The 21,616-nt window shown below is 52.2% G+C and overlaps 3 protein-coding genes across 6 annotated transcripts in view; 2 read left to right on the top strand and 1 right to left on the bottom strand.

Annotated features, from left to right (window-relative positions):
• Window positions 1–452: 452 nt before the first annotated feature.
• Window positions 453–21,616, bottom strand: part of LOC134157043 (adenosine receptor A3-like) — a 122,566-nt gene continuing 101,402 nt past the window's right edge. Inside the window, exons 2-3 of one of the 2 annotated variants that reach the window (XM_062605593.1) lie at window positions 3,135–3,642; window positions 453–2,151 (exon numbers count right to left, since the gene is read on the bottom strand). In XM_062605593.1, the coding sequence (XP_062461577.1) occupies window positions 1,536–2,151; window positions 3,135–3,502 (984 nt within the window). In that variant the 5' untranslated portion in view covers window positions 3,503–3,642 and the 3' untranslated portion in view covers window positions 453–1,535. Of the gene's footprint in view, window positions 2,152–3,134; window positions 3,643–11,374; window positions 11,456–21,616 lie in introns of those variants that run through there. The other variant, XR_009962163.1, reaches the window with a different exon arrangement.
• Window positions 5,323–7,592, top strand: LOC134157020 (adenosine receptor A3-like). The gene is made up of 2 exons (XM_062605546.1): window positions 5,323–6,203; window positions 6,747–7,592. Exons 1-2 carry the CDS (start codon window positions 5,869–5,871, stop codon window positions 7,348–7,350), a joined length of 939 nt encoding a protein of 312 aa, XP_062461530.1. The 5' UTR covers window positions 5,323–5,868; the 3' UTR covers window positions 7,351–7,592.
• The window catches only part of RAP1A (RAP1A, member of RAS oncogene family), a 36,033-nt gene continuing 33,080 nt past the window's right edge, over window positions 18,664–21,616 (top strand). Inside the window, exons 1-2 of one of the 3 annotated variants that reach the window (XM_062605643.1) lie at window positions 18,664–18,678; window positions 19,055–19,128. The gene's annotated coding sequence lies outside the window, so the exon portion shown is untranslated. Of the gene's footprint in view, window positions 18,679–18,985; window positions 19,129–21,616 lie in introns of those variants that run through there. The other 2 variants (XM_062605642.1, XM_062605644.1) reach the window with 2 other exon arrangements.

The raw sequence follows: 21,616 nt of genomic DNA, 5'->3' as shown, positions 1-21,616 counted from the left end.
TGAGACCAGTTAGCATGTTGGGTTTTTCATGTAGATGTTTCCTCACCGTGAATTGTACTGACACATCACAACCATCTCATGTACTTTGTGACATGGCACCAACCACAGTGCAGCAATTTTGTGTGCCTACCTAGAGCCCTTGGAGATGGAGGGTGACAGAGACCTCCGTTTGTTGTGTGGCTGCTAGTGAGTCCCAGATTCACTTCAGAGCATCCTTCTGCTATCTCTTTCCCATGCCAAGAGCCTTGTCCAGTCATACACAGCTTTTACCAGTAGCCATCGGCCAACTCTGTTTTATGGAAGGATAGAGGAATTTGGGACATTGGCATCTGCTAATCAGAATAGAGGAGGGTTTGTGTGTCCTTTGTTTTGCTGTTCAGGCTCAGATTTAGTCTAAATTGACAGAGAAGACAAAGGGTGTAAGAATACTCAGTGAGGACGTGCCTGGGTTGTGAGTGGCTGCATTACCAACAGCAAAGAACATACTTATCCTATTTTTCAGTGGACCAAACTAATCCTTGTGCAACAAAAATCAAAACAACACTGGCAAAACTTCTGTCCAGTATCTTTTCTGTATTTTGAAACTAATACAAAGACATATCTGGACACATCTTTACGTTCATCTTTAGTCATCAGATCTGTAACAGGCTGCTACAAAGAGTAACTGTTCTTCAGGTTTACAGAGGAGTCTTGCAGCACAAATCACATTTAAATCAGGTGTTAGCAAAGCAGGATTGATTGTAGGAAACACAGGATATGCTGTGCAGGAAGAATCCCCCAAATAGATGGGGTTTGGTAACCAGTTCTGACAATGTACATGTGATGGGTTTGGAACTGTTGATTCTATCCCTGGTCAGGCAGCTGGGGGAGGAGGGAAGAACTTAAAGATATTATTAGTTTATTTTCTGACAGTCATCTCCTTCTGGTATGTCCCCAGCACTAAGGAGCAGCTGGGTGTGTTCAGCACTTTGGCTCTTGCCTGCTGCTCTGTGTCTGAGTTAGTTTTGCAGGAGTCTGTGGTGAGCACTGTCTTGCTTGGAAGCCACGGAAGTGTCCCACTGTTAGGATGTCCTGCAAAGCAGAGGTCCCCAGAATCAGTGCAGCATCTGGCCTTCTTGAGATGCTCAGCTGTGTGACTCAGCAGCAGGGTTTTACCAGCTGCTGATAGATCCAAGCTGGGGCACTCGGAGCAAAACATCTTCCTTGTTACCAGTTCTTTGGGTCATGGGTCTACCAAATCATGGTCAAGTCAATACATAAAACCTGGAGGGTCCTGTTAAATGAAGATGCTTGCCTGGAAGCTCAGCAACCACCAAGCAGAATTCTCTGGAGTACCCAATGCAGAAGACCATAAATGGTTGCTTTGGGCTTAATGTCAAATGTGCATCAGATTGGGTAAGAGGAGCTTGCCCTTATCATAAAGCAGTTTGTGCAAGAGTGGGAGTAGACAAAACACAACCCCCATTTCCCATCAGTTCCTTCACAAAGTGGTTGTCAATGGTCTGGTATATACAGGCAGGTCAACATTTCTTGATTTATGACTGCTCTTCTGGTGTTTGCTCTGTGTTTTTTTGCCCAGAACTGGCTCTGGGTTTTTTGCACAGGATATAGGTCCTTAAAATTAAAAGGTATGTGTTCTTGAACTTCTTTATCTTGCAAGCATAGACAATGGGGTTCATGGCAGAGTTGGCATGGGATAAGAGGATTCCCAAGTACATCAAAACCTCGGGGATCTGAGACGTGGGGCAAAAATAAGAAACACAGTTTATAATGCACAGGGGCAACCAGGATATTGCAAACAGGAAGAGAACAAGTGCTAGAGATTTGGCTGTCTTGAACTCCCGTCCATAAAACCCTCCTGTCCCTCTTGTGTTGGTTGAACCTTGACTCAGTTTCGTCCGGATGATGTAGAAGATTTCAAGGTACAGAGCGCACATGATGAGCAGAGGGACAAGGGTCCATGTGAAGAAGATAAGATACACCATGTAATCCATCCTCATCACAGAGATAAACTGACACCTGAGAAACTCCGAGGTGCTTCCTGCTGCCTTGTTCCACCCAAACATGGGGACTAATCCTACAAGCAGGGACAGAAACCAGCAGAAACCCAGTGCCCACCAAACTCTTCTCTCTGTAGTGACTCTTTTATATCTGTGGAGGAAGAAAACCCAGGTTTGCATTAAACAGAAGTAGTTAAAATGGTTAAGGATGGTTTCAGGAACTTGCATGTTCAAATATTACAGGTTCATGGTCACAAATTTGGAGCACTAACCCAAATCTTATTCTGAGACAAGCTTAACTCTCCAGTTGCTTTGCAGCACCCTTAAGAAGAACTGGGCTCAACTTCTCCTCTTTATAATTGCATGATTTCAGCTATTTCTTGTTTCATTCTGATCCTAGTGCCCCTTTTGCCTCGATGTTGCCATTATTAGCAGTTCTGTCTTATTTCTCAGCTTCCTTGGGTGTCCATTACTCTTTACACTTGGTTTATGCCATTTGTAGGACCAAACTGTTCTTTCATCTTTCAGTTTTATAGGTCCTTTCCCCATTGCTGCTACTTTCATGCTTGATGTTATGCTCTGGATTTTTAGCTCATGTGCTTTTCCATTCCAACATGCAAAGTGAATGGCTTCTTAAATCAGCTCTTAAGTCTGTTGCTTCTTTTGTATTTTCAGCAAACAGTGAAAGGGATTTTATTTAGAAGACTCAGAAACCCAGTGAAATCTTCAGTACTCTCAGCATTAACAAAAGAGCTGAAGAATTCAACTGCTCAGCCACAGACTCACCCTGTGTGGCCAAATTCAGACTAGCACTAACAGCGAGTTCTCAGCCCTGTACAAGCATCCCCAGGGTCTGTCTGTGCTGTATTATTAACTGCAGGGAGTGGTTCCTGCTCTAGAAAGTTCAACTCAGGTTGGGCTTTTAGGAACAAGTCTTTTCTTCATGCCCAAGCACGCATTTCTAGGGCAAATATGTGGCATTTTGGGGCAAATATTTGGCATTTAGTGTAAATACTTGTTAGAAAAGTGACAAGTTAAGGAGGAGAGGGGTGGTGGCAGCCCTGGGGCAGAGGCTGGGGGTTGGAAAGCTGGCAGGAGCATCAGTGGAGGAGCCCGTGGTGGTCCAGCACTCACCTGGTTGGTAGCTTCACCCGCAAGTACCTGTCGATGGCGATGGCCAGGAGGGAGAGGATGGATGCGTTACTGAAAGCCACCATCAGGCAGCACATGGCCAGGCAGGTGTAGAAGTGGGCGCTGATGCCCAGGCTCACCACGATGGCCAGGGGCATGACGAGGATCCCCATCGCGATATCAGCCAGCGCCAGGGAAACAATGAAGTGCAGAGTCATGTTCTGAGACGTCGAGTTCATCCTCACCACCCAGATGACCAGGATGTTTCCCAAAGTGGCCAAGACAGCAACCAAGCACTCTGTACCAATGTAAATCCCATGCAGGCTGTTGAGCTCCTGGCTGGTGTGCAGCTCCTGGCTGGTGTTGAGCATGGTGAGTTGTTGGAGATGTTCCCACCTGGGTTGAGCTACAGAATCATAGATTGGTTTGGGTTGGAAGGAGCCTTAGAGGTTATCTTGTTCCATCTAGGGACACCTTCCACTAGAGCAGGTTGCTCCAAGCCCCTTCCAACCTGGCCTTGAACACTGCCAGGGATGGGGCAACAATGACTGTGTGTAGGATTCGTCCTTGGTTTCTGGTGCTCAGTTGTTCCAGTGACTCACCAGTGTGCAAACCCCTTCCAGTATTTCACATCCTTGGTACTTGGGCAGCAAATCAGCAGTTGCCTTTCTTCACAGCTGCAAATACCTTAGTATCCAGGGAATGTTCCCTTCTCTGGACCCATCTGAAGCTCGGAGCATCCCTCCAGCAGCCTGGTATCAGTCCAGGACTTTGGAAAGTTAAAAAAACCCCAAACAATAAAGGAAGAGCTTCCACAAGCCTGCTTGCCAGCTGCCTATAACCAAACACTTTGCTTCCTCTTCCAAGTTGCAGTTTTAGAAATGGGAGAACTGTAACCAGAATTGTATGTACAAAGCTGGCACTTATCAATCTAGATAATCGCCCTGTGGTCACTATAGGAAATGAGGCAATTCAGGGGACTTTAGGAGGGTGCTCTGTTATATTCCAATACTTGATATAATCCAGGGCTTACCATTTCAGTGAAGGCCCTGAGGTGGCTGAAAAACGCTTTTTACTTGGAGCTTTCTCAATCTGACAAGAACACTTGCACTGTAGGTGACTTTTTCAGCCCTCATTTCTGCCTGAAATCAGCATGACAACCCACCGAGCCATGTTCAGAGCAGCACACTTTGCTATGCTCTGCTTATGGGAGATGGAGAAACTGAGGAAAGGTGTGGGAAGTAGCAGGGAGAGGCTGTGAAAGCTGTGATCCGCTTGCTGCGGGTGAGCAAATGCTCATTGATGTGGGTCTGCAGTGAAAGAGCTGCTCCCATTTCAGATGAAACTGAGAAGAGATGCAAACATGAGCTCGGGTCAGCCTGCGAGTCGCAGGAGAACCTGGCTCTTGGGCAAATAGAAGCACACATGCTCCAAGAAGGAGTGAATAATGAGTAAAGGATTAGGTGGATGGTGCTATATCAGTGTAATGAAGCCTTAAGCAAATGTGGGTGGTATTTGGTTTCCTGGACACCGAGTTCTCCACCTCTTCCACCCAGTTTTCTGGCAAAACTGAGGATGGGCAAGTGACATCATCCCGAGGAGGAGATGGAGCCAGAAATACATGAAACTTCTTTATTCTATGCTGTCAAAAGAGTTGGACAAATTCTGCTTTCCTGGAATCAATGCAAGTACTTCTCGCTCCCGACCGGGAGGGCGCTTGGTACATGGTGAGCTCTCCATAGACAGTCCCAGTCTGTGCTGGTTTTCTGATCAGAGCTGATGCAGGATATCTGTGGGTGCAGGAGGCAAATCCCAGGTCACGGCTGGGATGTAGGCAAGGCTTTTGTGAGCTGAAGGAGCTGCTCCTCGGGGAAGGACCTGGGCAAGGGTGGGCAGCCTGCACCGCGCAGCTATGAGCATCCATAGGAAATGACCTGGGTGAGATGCTCCCCACTTCCTGCCCTCGCTGTGCAGCTCCTCTCAGGGCTTTTGGTTTCCGTTCTCTGTCTTCTTCCACTCCTGTGGCTGCTGCAAGATGCCTCTTGTAGAGACCACTATTTAGGGGCTTTGGTAGGGCCTCTGCTGCCCTGTGCCTGCTGCATGCACAGCTCCTGGGCACCACAGCTGTGTGGGACCTTAGGGGAGCAGTCAAAATGTTGCTCCTTCCATTTGCCCTTTGCTCACCCAAAACCCAGCTGAATGCCTTTGCATTTGCCTTCCTCACCCCTTCCTTGTGGCAAGGGAACAGACAGGGTCACTCCAGGCCCTTTGGCCCTGTTTTCTTTGATGCTACACCTTCACTGCACACCGTATGGATGGAGCAGGCCTCAAAGAAGCTCAGAGGCAGAGCAATCTAGCCACAATAGAGCTGTGCATTGGCTAATCCACCCTGCGAGGCTGCACAGGGAGGAGATTGTATTTATCAGGGCTAAAATTTAGCAGAATTACCACAAGCCCCTGTGGTTTGTGCCAGGTGCCACCAGATAACGTTGACTCTTCTACAGAAGCACAAATAAACCTCAAGGAGACAGAAAAGATGTCACAGGGCTTTTTACCAATCTGATAGATGGATGCTCATGGACAAATCTGCTCATCTTTGGGGAGCTGTGTGCATAGCTCTGAAGGAGGAACTTCATTCAGAGCACATCAGGGAGGAGCTGGCTTCTGACCCGGCTGCTGGGGCCGAAAATGAGAGCTCAGCACAGCGTTGCTTCACTTTGGATGTAAACAGTCCAAAATGGCATTAGGCAGCCTGGATGTGATCTATATCACCATGGAGTCTGTCATTGGGATAGCTGCGGTGGTGGGCAATGCCTTGGTGATCTGGGCAGTGAAGCTGAACCCAGCTCTGCAGAAGACCACCTTCTTCTACATCGTTTCCCTGGCCCTCAGTGACATTGCCATGGGGATCCTTGTCATGCCGCTGGCTGTCATAGTGAGCCTCGGAGTTGTCACCCATTTCTACTCCTGCCTCTTCATGTGCTGCCTCATGATGATCTTCTCTCATGCCTCCATCCTGTCTCTCCTGGCCATTGCAGTCGACAGGTACCTGCGAGTGAAGCTGCCGACCAGGTGAGTCTGGGCCAAGGGCCCATCTCATCATCTCTTCCCCATTTCTCTTCCCCCTTATGTTTTCCTTCTCCCTGCACCACAGGGATTCCCTGGGCATCACTGGTTCTCTGAGGGAAACTCACACAAAGGCAGAGGCTCCCAAATGTGGGCAATGGAGCCCCATCGGTGCCTAAGAATCCTCAGCTTCTGAGAGTCAGGGAAGGGATGCTCATACATGGGGGTGTGCTTGAAGCCTGATGGGCTTTAGGTTTTCCCCTCGAGACAGCCCAATGCAGGTCAAAATGAACCAATCTTCCCAAGGAAAGGGTCTGACCCCTTTCTGTGGGTTCTCTTTAAAGGGGGTTGGTGACTGTTGGGAGGTTCCCCTGTAGTTCCAAAGCACACTTTAAATGTCAGAGGCTGCGAAGGACCGACTGCACAGAGCTGTGCTTAACTGGGATGAGGCCAACCAGAAACAAGTGCTAAAAGCCCAGGTTCCTGCAGATGTAGTTCCCCTTTCTGAAGAACCACATCTAACGTGGCTGATGCTTCCTGCCCACCCAGGTACAGGGCAGCCGTCACCAAGAAAAGGATCTGTGTGAGCCTGGCACTCTGCTGGCTTGTGTCTGTGCTGGTGGGGCTGGTCCCCATGCTGGGATGGAACCGGCACACGGGCAGCTCCAGCTACATCGAGTGTCACTATCTGGCTGTGATGAGGATGGATTATGTGGTGTATTTCAGCTTCTTCACCTGGATCCTCCTTCCCTTGCTCCTCATGTGTGCGCTCTACGCCGAGATTTTCTATATCATGTGGGCAAAGCTAAGCCCCAGCTCAGCAAGTGTGGAAACAGCTTGTGGGAAGGAGTACGAAATGGCCAAGTATCTGGCCCTCATCCTCCTCTTGTTTGCAGCATCTTGGCTGCCCCTGGGCATCCTGAACTGCGTTTCCTACTTCTGCCCCTCCTGCAGCACCCCGCAGGCCCTGACCTACCTGAGCATCCTGCTGTCCCACTCCAACTCAGCCATGAACCCCGTCGTCTATGCCTTCAAAATCCAGAAGCTCAAGGAAACGTACGTTTTCATTCTGAGGAATTACATCCTGCCCCAGAAGGCAGAGTCCGCTCTTTCCAGTGTACAGCAAACAGAGCAGGGAGCGAGCAGCATCTGAGCTCTCCAGTCTGGGTCAACTGATGGGAGCAACCAGAGAGGGGTGGACATGGCACAGACACTGAGATGCTGCTCAGATCACGCACTCTGGGGCAATGGTTGTGTGTGTGTGTGTGTGTGTGTGTTCAGCTAATCGAGCTCCGGGCAGTGTGATGCCAGGCCCAGGTTCCCAGCAAACTCCACAGATAAAGAAGCTCCTTTGTGTTCCTAAGGCAAAAGATGGGAGAGGTTTGGAGTGGAGAGATGTGGGGGGAGATTGGCACTGCTTGTGCTCATGGGGGTTTTGCTTAGTTAATAAAACCCATCTCTGCGCACTGCTGGTGGTGGTGGTGAGGTTGCTTTCCCATGGGGGCACTGTCTCTGTGTAAAAGATGCCCACAAAGCTGCTGGTCCTACCAGGGCACAGGCTGTTGGGTCTCTTTGTGTCCGTCCTGTTTAGCAGTCACGGAGAAGGCAGATTTAGATCAGGTCTTAGGAAGAAGTTCTTCACCGGGAGGATGCTGAGGCCCTTTGGGTCCTCATCCCCACTGATGCAGCCAAGGGCGATGCCACCAAACCCAGCCGAGCTGCCCCTGCCCTGCCTGGGGCCGTACTGGGGTGTTTCCGTCCAGCACCCCCTGTTCCCACCGTGTTCCTGCAGGGAAGGCACAAGGTGCACTTGTTTTCCCCACTTGCTTCCTCCGCCAGGCAGCATCTGTTTCCTGTCCTAAATACAACAGGACCGGGTTGCGGGGCTGCTGTGATTCCTCTGTCACCAGAGCCTGTGCCCTGCCGCTGACAGCCCTGCACCAGGGACACCCCGGGGTGCTGCATCCTCCTCCTGTGGGCTCCCAGCCCTTCTCCCACTGCCACCCTCAGCCCCAGTGTCAGGAAACACTGGGCTTGGGGGGGGGTTATGGCTTGCAAAGCGATTGAACACTCCCTGCACGCAGGAGCCAAATGGGATCAGGGAGCGTTTTGGTGTGGAAATCGGCTCTGCCCTCCCCTTCCCACTGTTATCCACAGGCATCCAACCCCACATCCCAACCGAAGGGCTCCCTCCTTTACTTCTCTACCAAACTGCTCTCCCCTAAACATGCCCAGTGCTCCTGCTGAAACAGGGAAACACATGGCTGAGCAATGCACATCGGTGCTAACAGTCCTCCACTTAGTGCTGCTGCTGGCGATACTCTGGGCGCGTGTATACACAGGAATACATGCTGCTGTAACAAGAGGATCCTCCTGCTAGTTGTGTTGGAGTATTTGGATGCTTTTGCTGCCGCACACAGTAATTTCTTTTCTTAACAACAGTTGTGATTTGAAGCCTTGTTCAGGCTGATGGAGCCGGCAGCAGGAGGGGCCGTGAGTAAGAAGGATCAGGCTCAGCTGCATGCGGGTCCAGGATTCATTTTACCACCCCTCCATGGTATCAGGTGGGTATCAGCAAAGGCAGAGTCCCTTGGGGAGCCCAGAAGGCTTTGGTTTAGATCAGGATTCAAAGGTGTGGGTTTAGATCCCGTTATTGAGCTGATGCAGCAGTGCCTGCAGAGCTGTGTGGAGAAGGCGGCTCGAGGAGGAGCTCCCATGTGGCAGAGCCCAGGGATGTCATACTTCATGGGGTTAAACAGTGTTTTGGATCCCGGTCCCCAAGCACTTGATGGATTTGCCATTTAAAGGCTATAGGCAGCTTGTTTCTTGGATGGCTCCAGCGAAAGGCTTCCAGCCATTCCCCAAGGATCCTCCTACATCCTGGTGAGATAAGGATCAGAAGGGAATGGGCTATCTGCAATCTCAGCTGCGCCTTTGCGCACGGATTCCCTTTTCACACTGGGGGCGGAGGGGAGGAGAAAGGATTTTCCAGAAAAGAAGTGTTTCAGTGACACACGGATACGGGGAAGAAAACCACCCAGCAAAGAGCTCATGTGAGGCACAGCAGCAGCAGCAGCTTTTGTTCTGCCTGAGCTGGACAATGCCTGTGGGCAGACACACGCACGGTGCCCGTGTGCCACAGCAGGGCCTCGGCGCTTTGAGGCATCCATGTACTGCGCTCTCGTTCCTCTTTCCTTCCTCTCCAGCAGGCTCTGCTCTTGTGCCAGCTCTGGGGAAGGTTTGGGTTGGTTTGGGTTTTATTCTGGGACTTTAAGCTGTGACGTTTGCCCTAAAGGAAAGGGAAAGCAGCAGCTCATGAACCAAGAGATGGTGAGCGACGAGTGCTGTCCTGGCGCTTCCCTGCCTTGAAAGGAAGTGAAAGCAAAGCAGAGAGAGGATGTGGATGTGCAGCAGGGTCCCATCTGGTTTAACAGGAGTGACTGTGGTCTGGTGAATAACAAGCCCACAGGCGAGGCTGGAGCCTGGTGCTGGTGACCAATGGCATGTCCCTGCCCTGTGCCTCGGTTTCCCCATCCCTGGGAAGAGGAGGGTCTTGTCAGAGCACGCTGCGAGCTGGGAAGGGCTGGCCAGGAGCAGCATCCTTGTGGATTCCCTCTGAAACTTCCCATTTGGGCATGGTGTCAGTTGCTCCCTGTGATGATAAAGAACCACTGTCAGTGTCCAGCCATGGGTGGGAATGCAGCAGTGTGGGAGCTCCAGGCTCGGCTCCCATTGATCCCATTCTCGGGAATGGTGCTTTCCACAGCAGTTCCTGGACACCCTCTCCCTGATGCCTTGCCTGGGCAGGGAGATGCTGCTCCAGAAGTGAAACCCGTCCTCAGCAAACAGCCAGAACCATTTGGGATGTTTTATGCTCCCTCCATGGGTTTGCTCAGCTGGGAGACGTGGCTTTGGACAAGAAAAGCTGAAACCTGGCATGAGGTTTTGTGTCTGCTCTTCTTGCTCAGCTCGTTGGGGAGCCTGTGTAGGAGGGAGATGAGGCTGTCAAACCAGTGCAGCAGAGTGGGTTCAGCTGCAGCCTTGAGACAGCTCCTGGTTGTCAGCCCCTGGAACTCCAAGTACAACCAGGGCAGGAATGCAGGGACAAGGCTTGGATGAATGTGTTCATGTGCTGCAAAGTTAATACCATTTATAACTGGAGTTTTCCATTTGAGTGTGGCTGTGGAGCGGGTGAAGCTGCAGGCAGGGCAGAGAAGGCACAGGACCCCATTTGATGCTAAATCATGGGCACAGCACTGACCTTTCCCAGTCTGTGGGAGCAGTGATTCACCCCTGGTTATCCAGCTCATCCTGCCCAAGGCTGTTCCTTTCTCTCAAAGTCCCTGGGGCCAGCACTGACCTGTATCATGCTGTGTTTTCCTGCTGACCCATTACGTACAGGCCTAAAGGATTTGGGGGCTGCTGCGAAGAGACGAGCCCCATTTGTGCAGTAGAATCACAGAATCCCAGCCTGGTCTGGGTTGGAAGGGACCTTAAAGCTCATCCAGCTCCAACCCCCTGGGTAACGCTATCACAGCGCTGCCTTTCCCAGCACCCCAGCCCAGGGCTGTCCCTGCCCAGGCTCCTGTAAATCAGAACGTCTCCATGTCCCTCTGCGCATCCCGGGCATGGGGGCATCCCGCTTATCCCGCAGAACAAACACACCGGGCTCCTCCTGCTCTTCCAAGCGGCTTTGCTTGGAATGCTTTGTTCCCAGAGGTGCTCCTCTGCCTGGCTGCACAGCCACAGCGCCATCACCCCTGGAGCTCTGAGCATTCACCTCCCATGGAACACGGGAGGGAATCACCTCTCCGTTTGCTATCAGGTAGGTGGCAGCAGACGCAGGATCCTGCCGCAGGGCAGCACAGCGCAGAGCTTCCCATCCTCACTCTTCACCTGAGATCGTTCCAAAACCCCATCCAAACCAGCATGAAGGAAATCACAGGGAGGCGAAAAGGGAGCTTGAGCTGGCAGGAGGCTCTCCAAGGAGGCGCTGTTCATTCAGGTGACACCAGAGAAGCTGTTCTGACACTTTACAAACTCTTCTGTGATGATTTTGCACCTAAGTAAGGGAAGGCTGGCAGGGGCGGAATGGGGTGAAACACCACAGTCAAGGGCCTGAGCTCTCTCCAAGGTGTAGAATCACAGAACCCCAGAATGGTTTGGGTGGAAGGGACCTTAAAGCTCATCCAGTTCCAACCCCCTGCCATGGGCAGGGACACTTCCACTAGAGCAGCTTGCTCCAGGGCCATTCCAGCCTTGCCAAGAGCTGCAGTGGCCAGTGTTTGATCTCCTTATCTCATGGAAGTTTAATTTACAGAGGAAATCCCATCCCTGGCATTGCCATGGCCTCCTGCTCTGCTCCCCAGTCATTAAAGCAGGAAGGATCTTCAGGGCAGCCCCGTTACCACCGCTCTGATGAGCACATGGCCAAGGGTCCACGGCAGATAACACCATGGTTATCTGGTTATAGGTTATATAGGTTATATAGGTTTATAGGTTATAGGTTATACGGTTATAGGTTATGGTTATAGGTTATATAGCTTATATAGGTTTATAGGTTGTAGGTTATGGTTATAGGTTATATAGCTTATATAGGTTTATAGGTTGTAGGTTATAGTTATAGGTTATAGGTTATATAGGTTATATAGGTTTATAGGTTATATGGTTATAGGTTATGGTTATAGGTTATAGGTTATGGTTATAGGTTATATAGGTTATATAGGTTGTAGGTTATATGGTTATAGGTTATAGGCTATGGTTATAGGACAAACCGGTGTGTTTGGGTCCCTTGGTTACCCAAGGCAAACACTGTAATCGGCTCTCCAAATAGCATGGCCATTGACAAATGGGCTGTTTATGGCCCAGCCTGGAGCTGCAGCTGAAAGCCTCTGCCACTGTGAGGAGCAGAGGCTCAGAGATGTCACGCAGGGGTCTCTGTTGGACCCAGCTTTGTAGGGATGGGGAGCTCGCTACCCTGCCCGGCCCCCCATGTGTCCAGCCCCAGTGGGGCTGTGGAGCATCTCTGAGGGTGTCTTTGTGTTTTAAAGGATGGAGAAGGACCAGCTCTCACGAGCATCCCCCAGGATGCAGCACTCGCCTTGCTCCGGGGTCATGGAGTTTGCTGCTGGCACCGCTCGCTTGCTCACAGCCCAAGCACAACGTCCCCCGGCCCTGCTGGCACAGCACGGATCCACTGGCACACAGGCAAAGCATCACCGCTGCTGCCTTTGGGAAGGACCCGCTCCATCCCTGTGTGCCGGCTCTGCCATGGACCAGGTAAGCTGGAAGCTGCTCTCCTCCTCCTCCTCCTCCTCACTGGCCAGAAGCAGCATGGGTCAGGACCAGGAGCTGTGTCACCAGTGCTGAGGGAGCATTGGCTGGGCTTGGAGGAGAAGCAGCTCCGCACTAGAGGCTCCGGGATGCTTTTCCTCCTATGGATCTGTGCAGGGATCACAGCACAGGTCACTGTGTACAAAGCGGACGTGGTGACACTGGAGGAACCACACTGAGGATGCTCCTTAGCAATCACAGGTATCAGTCATTCCCGTTCTGCACCAAACCCCAATGGAAAAACCCTGTGTGCGGGCTGCCAGGTGAAGACTCCTGGTGAAGCATCAGAAGCCACCAAGCCCCAGCAGAGCCAGCACTGAGGAGCTGCTGGTTTCCCACTGGTATCAAAGCAGCAGCGTGCCCAGAAGATCCCAGTTGGAGCCACAGAGGGCACCTCCATGGCTGCAGCTCATCCCAGCAGGGTCAGTGTGGAGGGGCTGGAGCTTTGAGCTGCCCCTTTGCCCGCTGCTGAGGGATGCAGGGCACGGAGCAGAGCACGGGAGCTGCTGGCGGGATGGGGATGGGGATGGGGAGCCCTGGCTCCTCCCTGGGGACACGGCAGCAACACGTGGTGGTGACAGGAGCCATCAGCCAGAACCCGTCAGGCTGGTACATGGGACCTGACCACAACACCCAGCGAGACAGGAGATGCCATGGGCTGATAGCGCTGCGGTTTCTGTAATGCTGCGAAGACAAGAGGGGGTTTCTGCTCTAAGAACTGGCTGCGGTCACCCCACAAGCTCCATGCACATTCTGCTGTACGAAATGGGGCAGCAGCTCCTGGCTGGTGTGAGGTCTCCTGGCTGATAAATACCCTCATCCCCAGTGCCTGTTCCTTGAGGACCTGTGAGAGCGTTCCCTGCAAGGGTGGTGAGGCGCTGGCACAGGGCGCCCAGAGAATGGGTGCTCTGCATCCGTCTGCCCCCAAAGCTCGCTGCTTGGAGCCAGCACCTCACACACAGACACTCTCAGCCATGCTGAAACAAGCAATTGTGCAGCACTAAGAGCCTGCTCCTGGTGGTGCTGGGTCCCGAGAGGGAGCTGCTGCAGCCCCGGGTGCTGCAATCTGTGCAGGCAGATCACGACAGTGTCCACTTCTGACACAGGCAGCACAGGCTGGCCTGCTCCTGCCTGCCAGCCCATCTGCTGCGTTTCTCACATCAGATGCAACTGTTTTATCTTTGCTCATTTCTATGGCTAAACACTGGCTGGGGGATGAGCTATTTCCAAACGCATCTGCTGTTATTTATACAAACACTTGCGTTCCAAAGGGCAACAGAGGGAAGCGTTGAAAAGCAAAGCACCCCCAAATGCTTCTAGGGTGTAATTGGGCTGCTTCTCTGCTGGCAATGCAGCCGTGTGCACACTGCTCACGAGGGACAGGCACGACGATGGCTCCCCTTTTGAGGAGTTCACCCTTTGCCATCGTCTTTAGCTGCAGGTCGGTGCAGCCCAGCCCTGCGCATGGGGGAAAACCTCATGAGGGTTGGAGGAACACAGACAAGACCTCCAGCCCTTCCTCAGGCACTTTCCATCATCTGAGTCATAAGTGGGGTGGAAATGACTCATGACCTGGTGAGGAGGCAACAGCTCATCTCAGAGATGGAGTCATGGTTGGGTATGCCCAAAAGGACCAAGGGCTGCTGTACTTGGGAGGGGAACATTACCTTTACGAGCAGACACGTTTGTGCTCCCTCTTACCCAGTGCTTGCTTTACTGTTAGCATGAAGTAGCAGCCTTGCTATAGGAAACTACCTACTCTCTGCTGAGCAAGAAGCACTGAGCCAGCGTTATTAGCTTGTGTTCAGGAAGCAATCAGAAAGCGAAGAATGCTATCACAAGACAAAGTGTTATTGTAATTGTAACTACAGTGGAGCAGGTACTATAAAGAGCTGAGGAACAGCTTCTCCTGAAGCAGCTGTTTGCAGACAAGGTCCCGCTGCCACCTGAAAGCAGGAGACAAGAGATTGCTGGAGCAGCTTGGAGGTGATGGGATGAGTAAGTCTGCTTTGGAGAGTGGAGCAGCACTGATTGGAAACACCCAGCTCTTCACCAGGTACAGGTGAGCTCACTGTTAACTCACTGGTGTCTTTATAAACCCTGTCCTGCAGCCCTGGGCCTGCCCTGCCTGGGAGTGCTGCTGGTGTGGAGCTGGCCAAGGGTGGAAGAAGGGCTGCCATGGTGTGGTACCTGCTATGTGCAATGCTGCTGGTTACCAGGACTGCCCCTGGAAGGGACTGGGAAGAGACCAGGAACAGGTAATGAAGAAATCTACAGTAGCTTGTAGACAAGTGGCTGGATTGCTCCTCTTACCTGCTAATTACACATCAGCCTTGGCTGTAACACAGTCATTGTGTGACCACGTTTAAACAAAGCGAGTGTTTAAACCCCGTGAACTTGCTGAATTAGATGTTTTCTGTTTCAATGTATGTGCTTTACTCTTGAGGCGGTGTTTGCCTCACCTGCCTCCACAGAGCTTGTCAGATGCTGGTGTGTGTTGAATGATCCCCGGCAAGGACGTGGCACCCTCTGGAGCGCTGTGCCAGGGAGCTGCAGGGCTGGTGATGGGAGATGAGGCGCCTGCTCAGTGACCCCTGAATCTGTGCTGCTGGCTGCGGGAGTTGCTGTCAGTGCAGTGCCAGTGATGTGGGTATGAACTCTTAATGTAATTAACTCATTATTCCTAATGACACACTCCGATCCCATCTGCGAAGGAAAATATTGTTGTTGGCACTTCAAAAGCTCACGTTGAGCTCTTTGAAATGAGCTTTTATTTTTCCCCTGATTCTTCCACAACTACAGTTTAAAAACGTACTGTAAATTTAGAGAGGAGCAGCTCCTTTCTTGTGCAGTTTAAGTTCAACCAGGACACAATCCTAGAATCACAGAATAGTTACAGCTGGAAAGGACCTTAAGACCATCTAGTTCCAACCCCGCTGCCATGGGCAGGGACACCTCATGCTAAACCATGTCATTATGCAGTCAGCACCTTTACTTTTGACAGCTCGAGCAACACTAATGTGGTATTAGCCTGTACGGTGTCAAATACACTTCCATTTAAATGTGCTGTTGATGTGTGTTACTGAGCTGACTTCTGCTCTCTAGTCCTGTGATTCTACCAGCCAGGAATCCAAGCTCATTGTGTGAATGCAAATTGCTTCTGGATATCATCAGATCAGCAATAGGCACTTGATGGTTATTTACATCAGCTGCACTTGGGACAGTTTATCCAATTGGGCAGGTTTCATTTTGGAGTCAAGAAAGGTCCTGAGGGATTATGATTCACTTCCATTTGTCTGCATAAGTCTCAGTGCAACCCCTGCATCTCAGCTGCAAAACCAGGCAGAGAATTGCAGTCCTAATGCAGGTGCTGGGGATGAGCATCCTCCCTTCAGTCTTTCACTGCTGCAATTACCAGGAAAAGCTGGAATGCCGGTATAATTTAATACCAATGGCATTTAGATTGGAGACTTCAGAAAAGACATTCTTGTGGCAATTTATGATTTACACAAAGTGAAGGGTTGTGATAAATGGCAGTGTTTTGTATAAACCTGCAACGCTAAGGGCCACTGGATATCTTGGATATCCCTCCAGGACATACAGGTTGTGTCCTGTCTGTGGCAGGATGGGAAGGCTCGATTCTCTTTGCCTTCTAACCTTGTGTTGCTGAGATGGTGTGGAGCAGACACCCATGGTTTGGGGATGCCAGCAGGTTTTACCCACTTCAAGCAGGCTTCTGTGGTGACATCAGGGTAGATGCCCCTGAAATAATGGGACTTGATAGAAACTGGGAAAAGCACAGGGAGAGACAAGGTGTGGACGTCCCGTTGACAGACAGCAATCCCCCATGGCACGAGAAGGTGCAGCAGCACAGCAGTGACATGGGCTCCAGCAGTGTCCGTCTGTCTGCAGGGCTGCATCCCTCCTGCTGAAGGGGAAGGGCAGCAGCTGGAGCTGGGAGAAAGGAAGATCCAGATTTATTCCCTGTTAAACTCAGTAGGAAAAATCCCTCTGATTGCAGCTGAACTTGGACCCCTTTCTCTTCCTCATTTCACAACTAGGTTCACATTTGCCCAGATCTAATTTCATGTACTTGCAAAGTCTGACTCAGCAATGAAGTTATCAGCTTCCACTCAAACCTGCAGAAAACAGGGGGGGGGAAAGCCAATCTTCCCAGAACTGACATCAAAGAGGTGCTTTGTTTTGCTGAATCAGGCCCTGAGTGTGCCTGGACCCTTATTGTTTTGAAACTTGGATGGTCCACAAGCCATGAAACAGATAAGTATTTGATTCATTGGGTTCAGTAAGATTCTCCAGTCAGTAGCTGGGTGGGAAAAGCTGCAGATGCATTGATATTTGGGGCAAAGGTTATAAACCCTTTAATTTTAAAGCAAGCCTTGGGTAAAGCCTTGCGGAGCACTCATCTTCCCACGTATACTGAGCCTCTTCAAGGCTATAAGTCTCTTTGTGCTGCTTCTGTTGGTAGGAATGAGTTTCATTTTAGGGACTTTGTAGCTTTTAAATCAGAAGTTATGGCTGATTTTTGTCTCTGCGTGTTTCCCACACGCAGCCTCATGTGCTTAACACAGAGCCAGGAGCTTCCTACGGCCACAGATGTCACGATGATGTTTGTACTCAAAGGAAACAAGTTACTCAGCCGCTGCTGTTGAGCATCCTTAAAGGCAGATGATCTTGCAACACTGCAGGAGGAGAGACTGAGCTCTGCTGCTGGGGCTGGCAAGCCTGAAGCCCTGCAGAGAAAGAGAAGGTGGAAATCCCTCTGCTGAGCTTACCTGCCTCCAGCTATACAAATTGAGAAGCAGTGATTCACCGGTCCGCTCCCGGCACAGTGGTCCCCAGGGGAGGAGATGCCTTCTTGAGCCATAAAGAACAGGGATTTAGGGATGAGCACCAGCAGCCACAAGCTGTGTGTGGGAGCAGAATTCTCTGTGCTGTGTATTTGTACCGCACACACAGGCTGTGAGCAGAACTAAAGCAGGGTTTTTTCTCGATTAGGGACTCTGAGCCGTGTGTGTCTTCTGGCCACTGCCCCTTGGTTTGGGATAAGCCATTTAACCTTTGTCTTAGTTTCCTCCTCTCTGAAGCCAGACGAGTAATATTTAGCATCCCTGGGGATGGTGGCTGCGGTCCTCGCCCTGTCCCTGGTTATTTAAAGAGGTGATGCTGTGCTTGCAAATGCAAGCAGTCCCTTTGCATTTTAAGTGCTGTTCATGGAGAGTTAGGCATTCAAATCATAGAAGCTATTACAGCTCCTCATGGGGCGCTTATGCATTTTTAACCAGGGGGGAAACCGAAAGGCGTTGAAATCTATGAACTGTTGACATCAGCTTTTCTTGAGGATGTATTTTACAGCCGAGTTATAGCTTCTTCAGGCTAAGGCAGCAACCTAACAGAGCAGGAGACCCTGTGCAGTGACCATGGTGAACTCCGGACCTGCTCCTTCATGCATGGCTGCTGGTACCTGTGAACCCTAAAGGGACACAACCCCAGTATCGGGACCTGCGTGCGGTGTTCCCGTGTCCCACCGCGTCCTCCCTGACCGCGGGCGCACCCCACTTGGCTGTCACAGCTCTTCATTCTTCACCCTCTGCACCCGGAGCAGCATCACCCCCGTCCCGCACTGCCACCAGCGCCCTCCCCTCGGTAAGGACCCGCTCTCGGCCTCGTTATCTCCACGGCCCCTGCTCCATTTGCTGTCCCCAGCGCCTGGCTCCTTTCCGTGCGCCCTCCGCGGCCTTGGAGCCCCGTGGAGGCCGAGGCCCGGCCGGGTGCCCCTCACCCTGAGGCCCGGCAGGGAACGGCCCCGGCACCTGCTCGGCCCCGCCGCCACCGCGCACAACTTCCCGCGGGCCGCCCCGGTGCCGTCCCCGCCCGCAGCCCCGGCCCCGCAGCCCCGGCCCGCCCCGCTGGCTCCTCCCCAGGCCTTGGCCGGTGAGGGCGGAGCGGACGCGGCGCCGCCGCCGCGCACAGCAGCCGAGCCCGGAGCCCAGCGGCGGCGGGAGGCGGCCCGGAAGGCGGCGGTGAGCGGGGGTGCAGGGAGCGGGCGCGGTGGGGGCCCCGCTGGGCGGGGGGGGGTCAGCGGCGGGGCCGGGCCGGCTCCGGGCGCTCCCGCTGGGGCCTGGCCGCGGTGAGAGCGCGGGGCCGGGGCGGGAGCGAGCGGGACGGCCCCGGGAGGGCGGCGGGGGTCCGGGGCGAGGCGGTGTCAGCGGGGCCGGGCCCAGCGCTCCCTCCCCAGGGGCGCGGCGAAGCCCCGCCGGGAGCGAGGGGGAGGCGGCTTCGTCCCCGGCCCTGGCCGCGGCGGGGCGGGCGCTGGGCCCTGGGCGGGGCGGTGCGGGGCTCCCCGCTGCGGGCCGCCCGTCCCATCCCGTGCCGTGCCTGCGGGCGCAGGCTGGACATCCATCTTGTGCGGGCGGGCAGGGCCCGAGGCGGGGCGGGCGGCCCTCGGTGGACGGGTGACGGCGGGGCTCGGGGAATAACCGGGAGTCTTTCGGTGTCTCGCCGAGGCAGGTGTGCGCCGTCCCCCGAGATGTAACGGGGCGCGGGAGGCTCCCGTGTCGTGCCCGAAGACCGCTTGGAGGTAAACGGGGAGCGGGGATGGGGGCTGTGGGCGGGCAGGGGTTTGGGTGGGAGGGATGCGCCAGGCCAAGGGCACAAGTGGGTGCTCAGAGCCTGTCCTGAGGAGCCTCATGGGCCATAGGGGCAGCACTGCTCTGTCCCCAGCCTCCGAGCCCAGGGACCCGTTGTCTCGCAGCCCTTCGGCTCTGAAATGGTTCTTCCTTCAGTGCCTTTAAGGAGACAAACTGTTCTCTGTGTAGGGGAAACTTTTGTGTTCAGATACTTGTGAATTAGTGGCTTTGCTTGCAGTGTTTGAGCTACGGTGGTTGGGCGTTGGACTCACCCAGTCAGTCCCAGCTGGAGTCGGCTCTTGAGTGTTGCTTTGCTCACAGCTTGGAAAAGGGCTGCAAACAGGAAGGGCAACCCTTGAAAACTTTGTTCTCTTTCCTTTCAGTAGCCTAACAAGGGAGATAATACACTTAAAATAGCTGCTTGACTTGAAAACGCCTCTCCGCCGTCAGGGTATTGGATCAGCACTCTGTGATTCCTGTTGCCTTTGTGCTGCTCTGTGAGTAGTAGTAGTGCTCCACGCAAAGGGAGACACAGCTTATCTGCAGAGTTAAATGGAGGAAGCCGGCTGTTGCGTGGAGAGCAGCTGTCTGCCGTGGTGGTGGTTTTTATCCTTGCTTATTCCGACTGCAAGGGGAGGTTGCAAACTCCCGCTGGTGCTGACAGGTCCCTTGGGTTCTGAATGGGTTTTAATGTGGGGATATGGGAGGCTTGGAGGCAGTGAGGGCTGGAGCGATGGAGGAAGAAAGCAGTGCGTTAGCAGCGGAAGGTCTGTGCCTTTAATGAGAAGTTATCTGAAATGAGGCGACTTAAAGGGAAGTTTTAGATGGAGCCTCTGCGCTGTCTGTGGCTTCTCGTAACTGATGGAGGCGGCGCAGTTCACCATGTCCCAAGGATGAACTGCTGGCCGATTAAACTGACATCATTATCATGTTGCTATAGTGACTTCATTGCTCCGGGAATGCCGTGTTCACATCCTGTTGCTATGGAAAAGACCAGTGTGATAAATAAAAACATTTAATGTTCTGTTCGTCATTATGGCAGCAAAAACCACCATTGATTTACTGATGCGATTGCCTGAAGGGTGGCAGACAAACTCCAAGAGAAGTTCTTAATGCTGAGTTAGACAGTGGGAGGTTGTAGTTCTCGGCACGTTGTCCCTTCGTTCTCTCTGTTGTGGCAGGCAGCAGAAGTTGTGAAATCCCAGTTTTGGGAATGAGGATGCGAATACGCGCGTGGTACAAGGTGGAGTCGACAGGAAGTGCTGTGCTCACATACACGGCTTCTAAAAATAATCTGGTTTTGTGCACAGTGTTCTCTGTGTGCCAGGAGAGGAGCGCTTGGGTTGTGTCATGCTAAGATCACCCATGGAAAACTCCCTTATGCTTCTTAAAAGCAGGTATTTCTATGGCCTTTGTAGGTGTAGGGTTGTGTGTCCCGAAGGGTGTCGGTGATCAAGGGACCACGTGTGGTGTGAGGGAAACCTTGATGACATTTAGAAGGCCCAGCTGGTGCTGGCAGGGCTGTAACTCTGAGGGGTGGAAGGGAGCTGAGCGGTGTCTGTCATCACGTGTCCTGGCTCTGGTGCAGCCGTTTTTAGGGTAAGTAGCTTTGCTGCAGGTTCCGAGAGGACTCCGTGCCAAATGGACTCGGTCACTAGTGCGGTGTAGTTCAAGCGACACGGTAATGCTGTTCTTTGCAGGCTGGTGTTTATGTGGTGGATCAGAACGGTTTCTGTTTGAAGCCATAAGCTGCAAATACACAGACTGTTTGTGATGCGTTTCGTGGCTGTTCATCCAGTCTGAGGGCTGTCCTTAAACTGAAACGGAATTGGAGAGCAGGAGCGTAGCATGAGGACATACTCTGACATAAGTCTTAATTGTGTACTGAATCATAGTCTTGGGCATAAACAGCTCTAAGCAGTTGTTTGTACTATATATTGCAGGGGTTTTTCTTGTACCACGTGGATGCACAGTGCCCTCGGTGGCACTTTGAACTTGTGCTTAGTATTTAGAGAGCCCATTGCTTCTGTGCAACTTTACAGAGACTTATAAAGAGTCATCTTAAAGAGGAATCCTAATGTTCTGAGGACAGGAACGTATTATCTGTTCATCCTAGACAAAAGGAAGTGAATTTTCTGCATACACACAAAGTTCGAGTCTTTACTCTTTATATTTGAACTGGTTTTTACTTGTAGCTGTTTGAAATTGAGAATTCCCCTTGGTTTGGTGTTACTTTCAGCCTTGCTGAAGTGAGTTCTGCAGAGCTCCTCGGGGCTCAGGCAGCTGGGTCTGCCTCTGGACCCTCATCAAGACCTTCTGTTTATAGGATAATATGGGAGACTTCCTATTTTATTGCTTTCTGATGAGCCAGGTTAATGTTAAACATCAAGCTCTTCTGATAGCTTTGTGTGTTTAATTCTGCAGAAGCAGACTGGAGGG

The sequence above is a fragment of the Pezoporus occidentalis genome, unplaced genomic scaffold (assembly GCF_034315485.1).
Source record: "Pezoporus occidentalis ecotype Australia unplaced genomic scaffold, CSIRO_AGI_Poc_V1 ctg92, whole genome shotgun sequence".
In the NCBI taxonomy this organism is placed as follows: Eukaryota; Metazoa; Chordata; class Aves; order Psittaciformes; family Psittacidae; genus Pezoporus; species Pezoporus occidentalis.
This window is presented reverse-complemented; position numbering and strand designations above follow the sequence as displayed.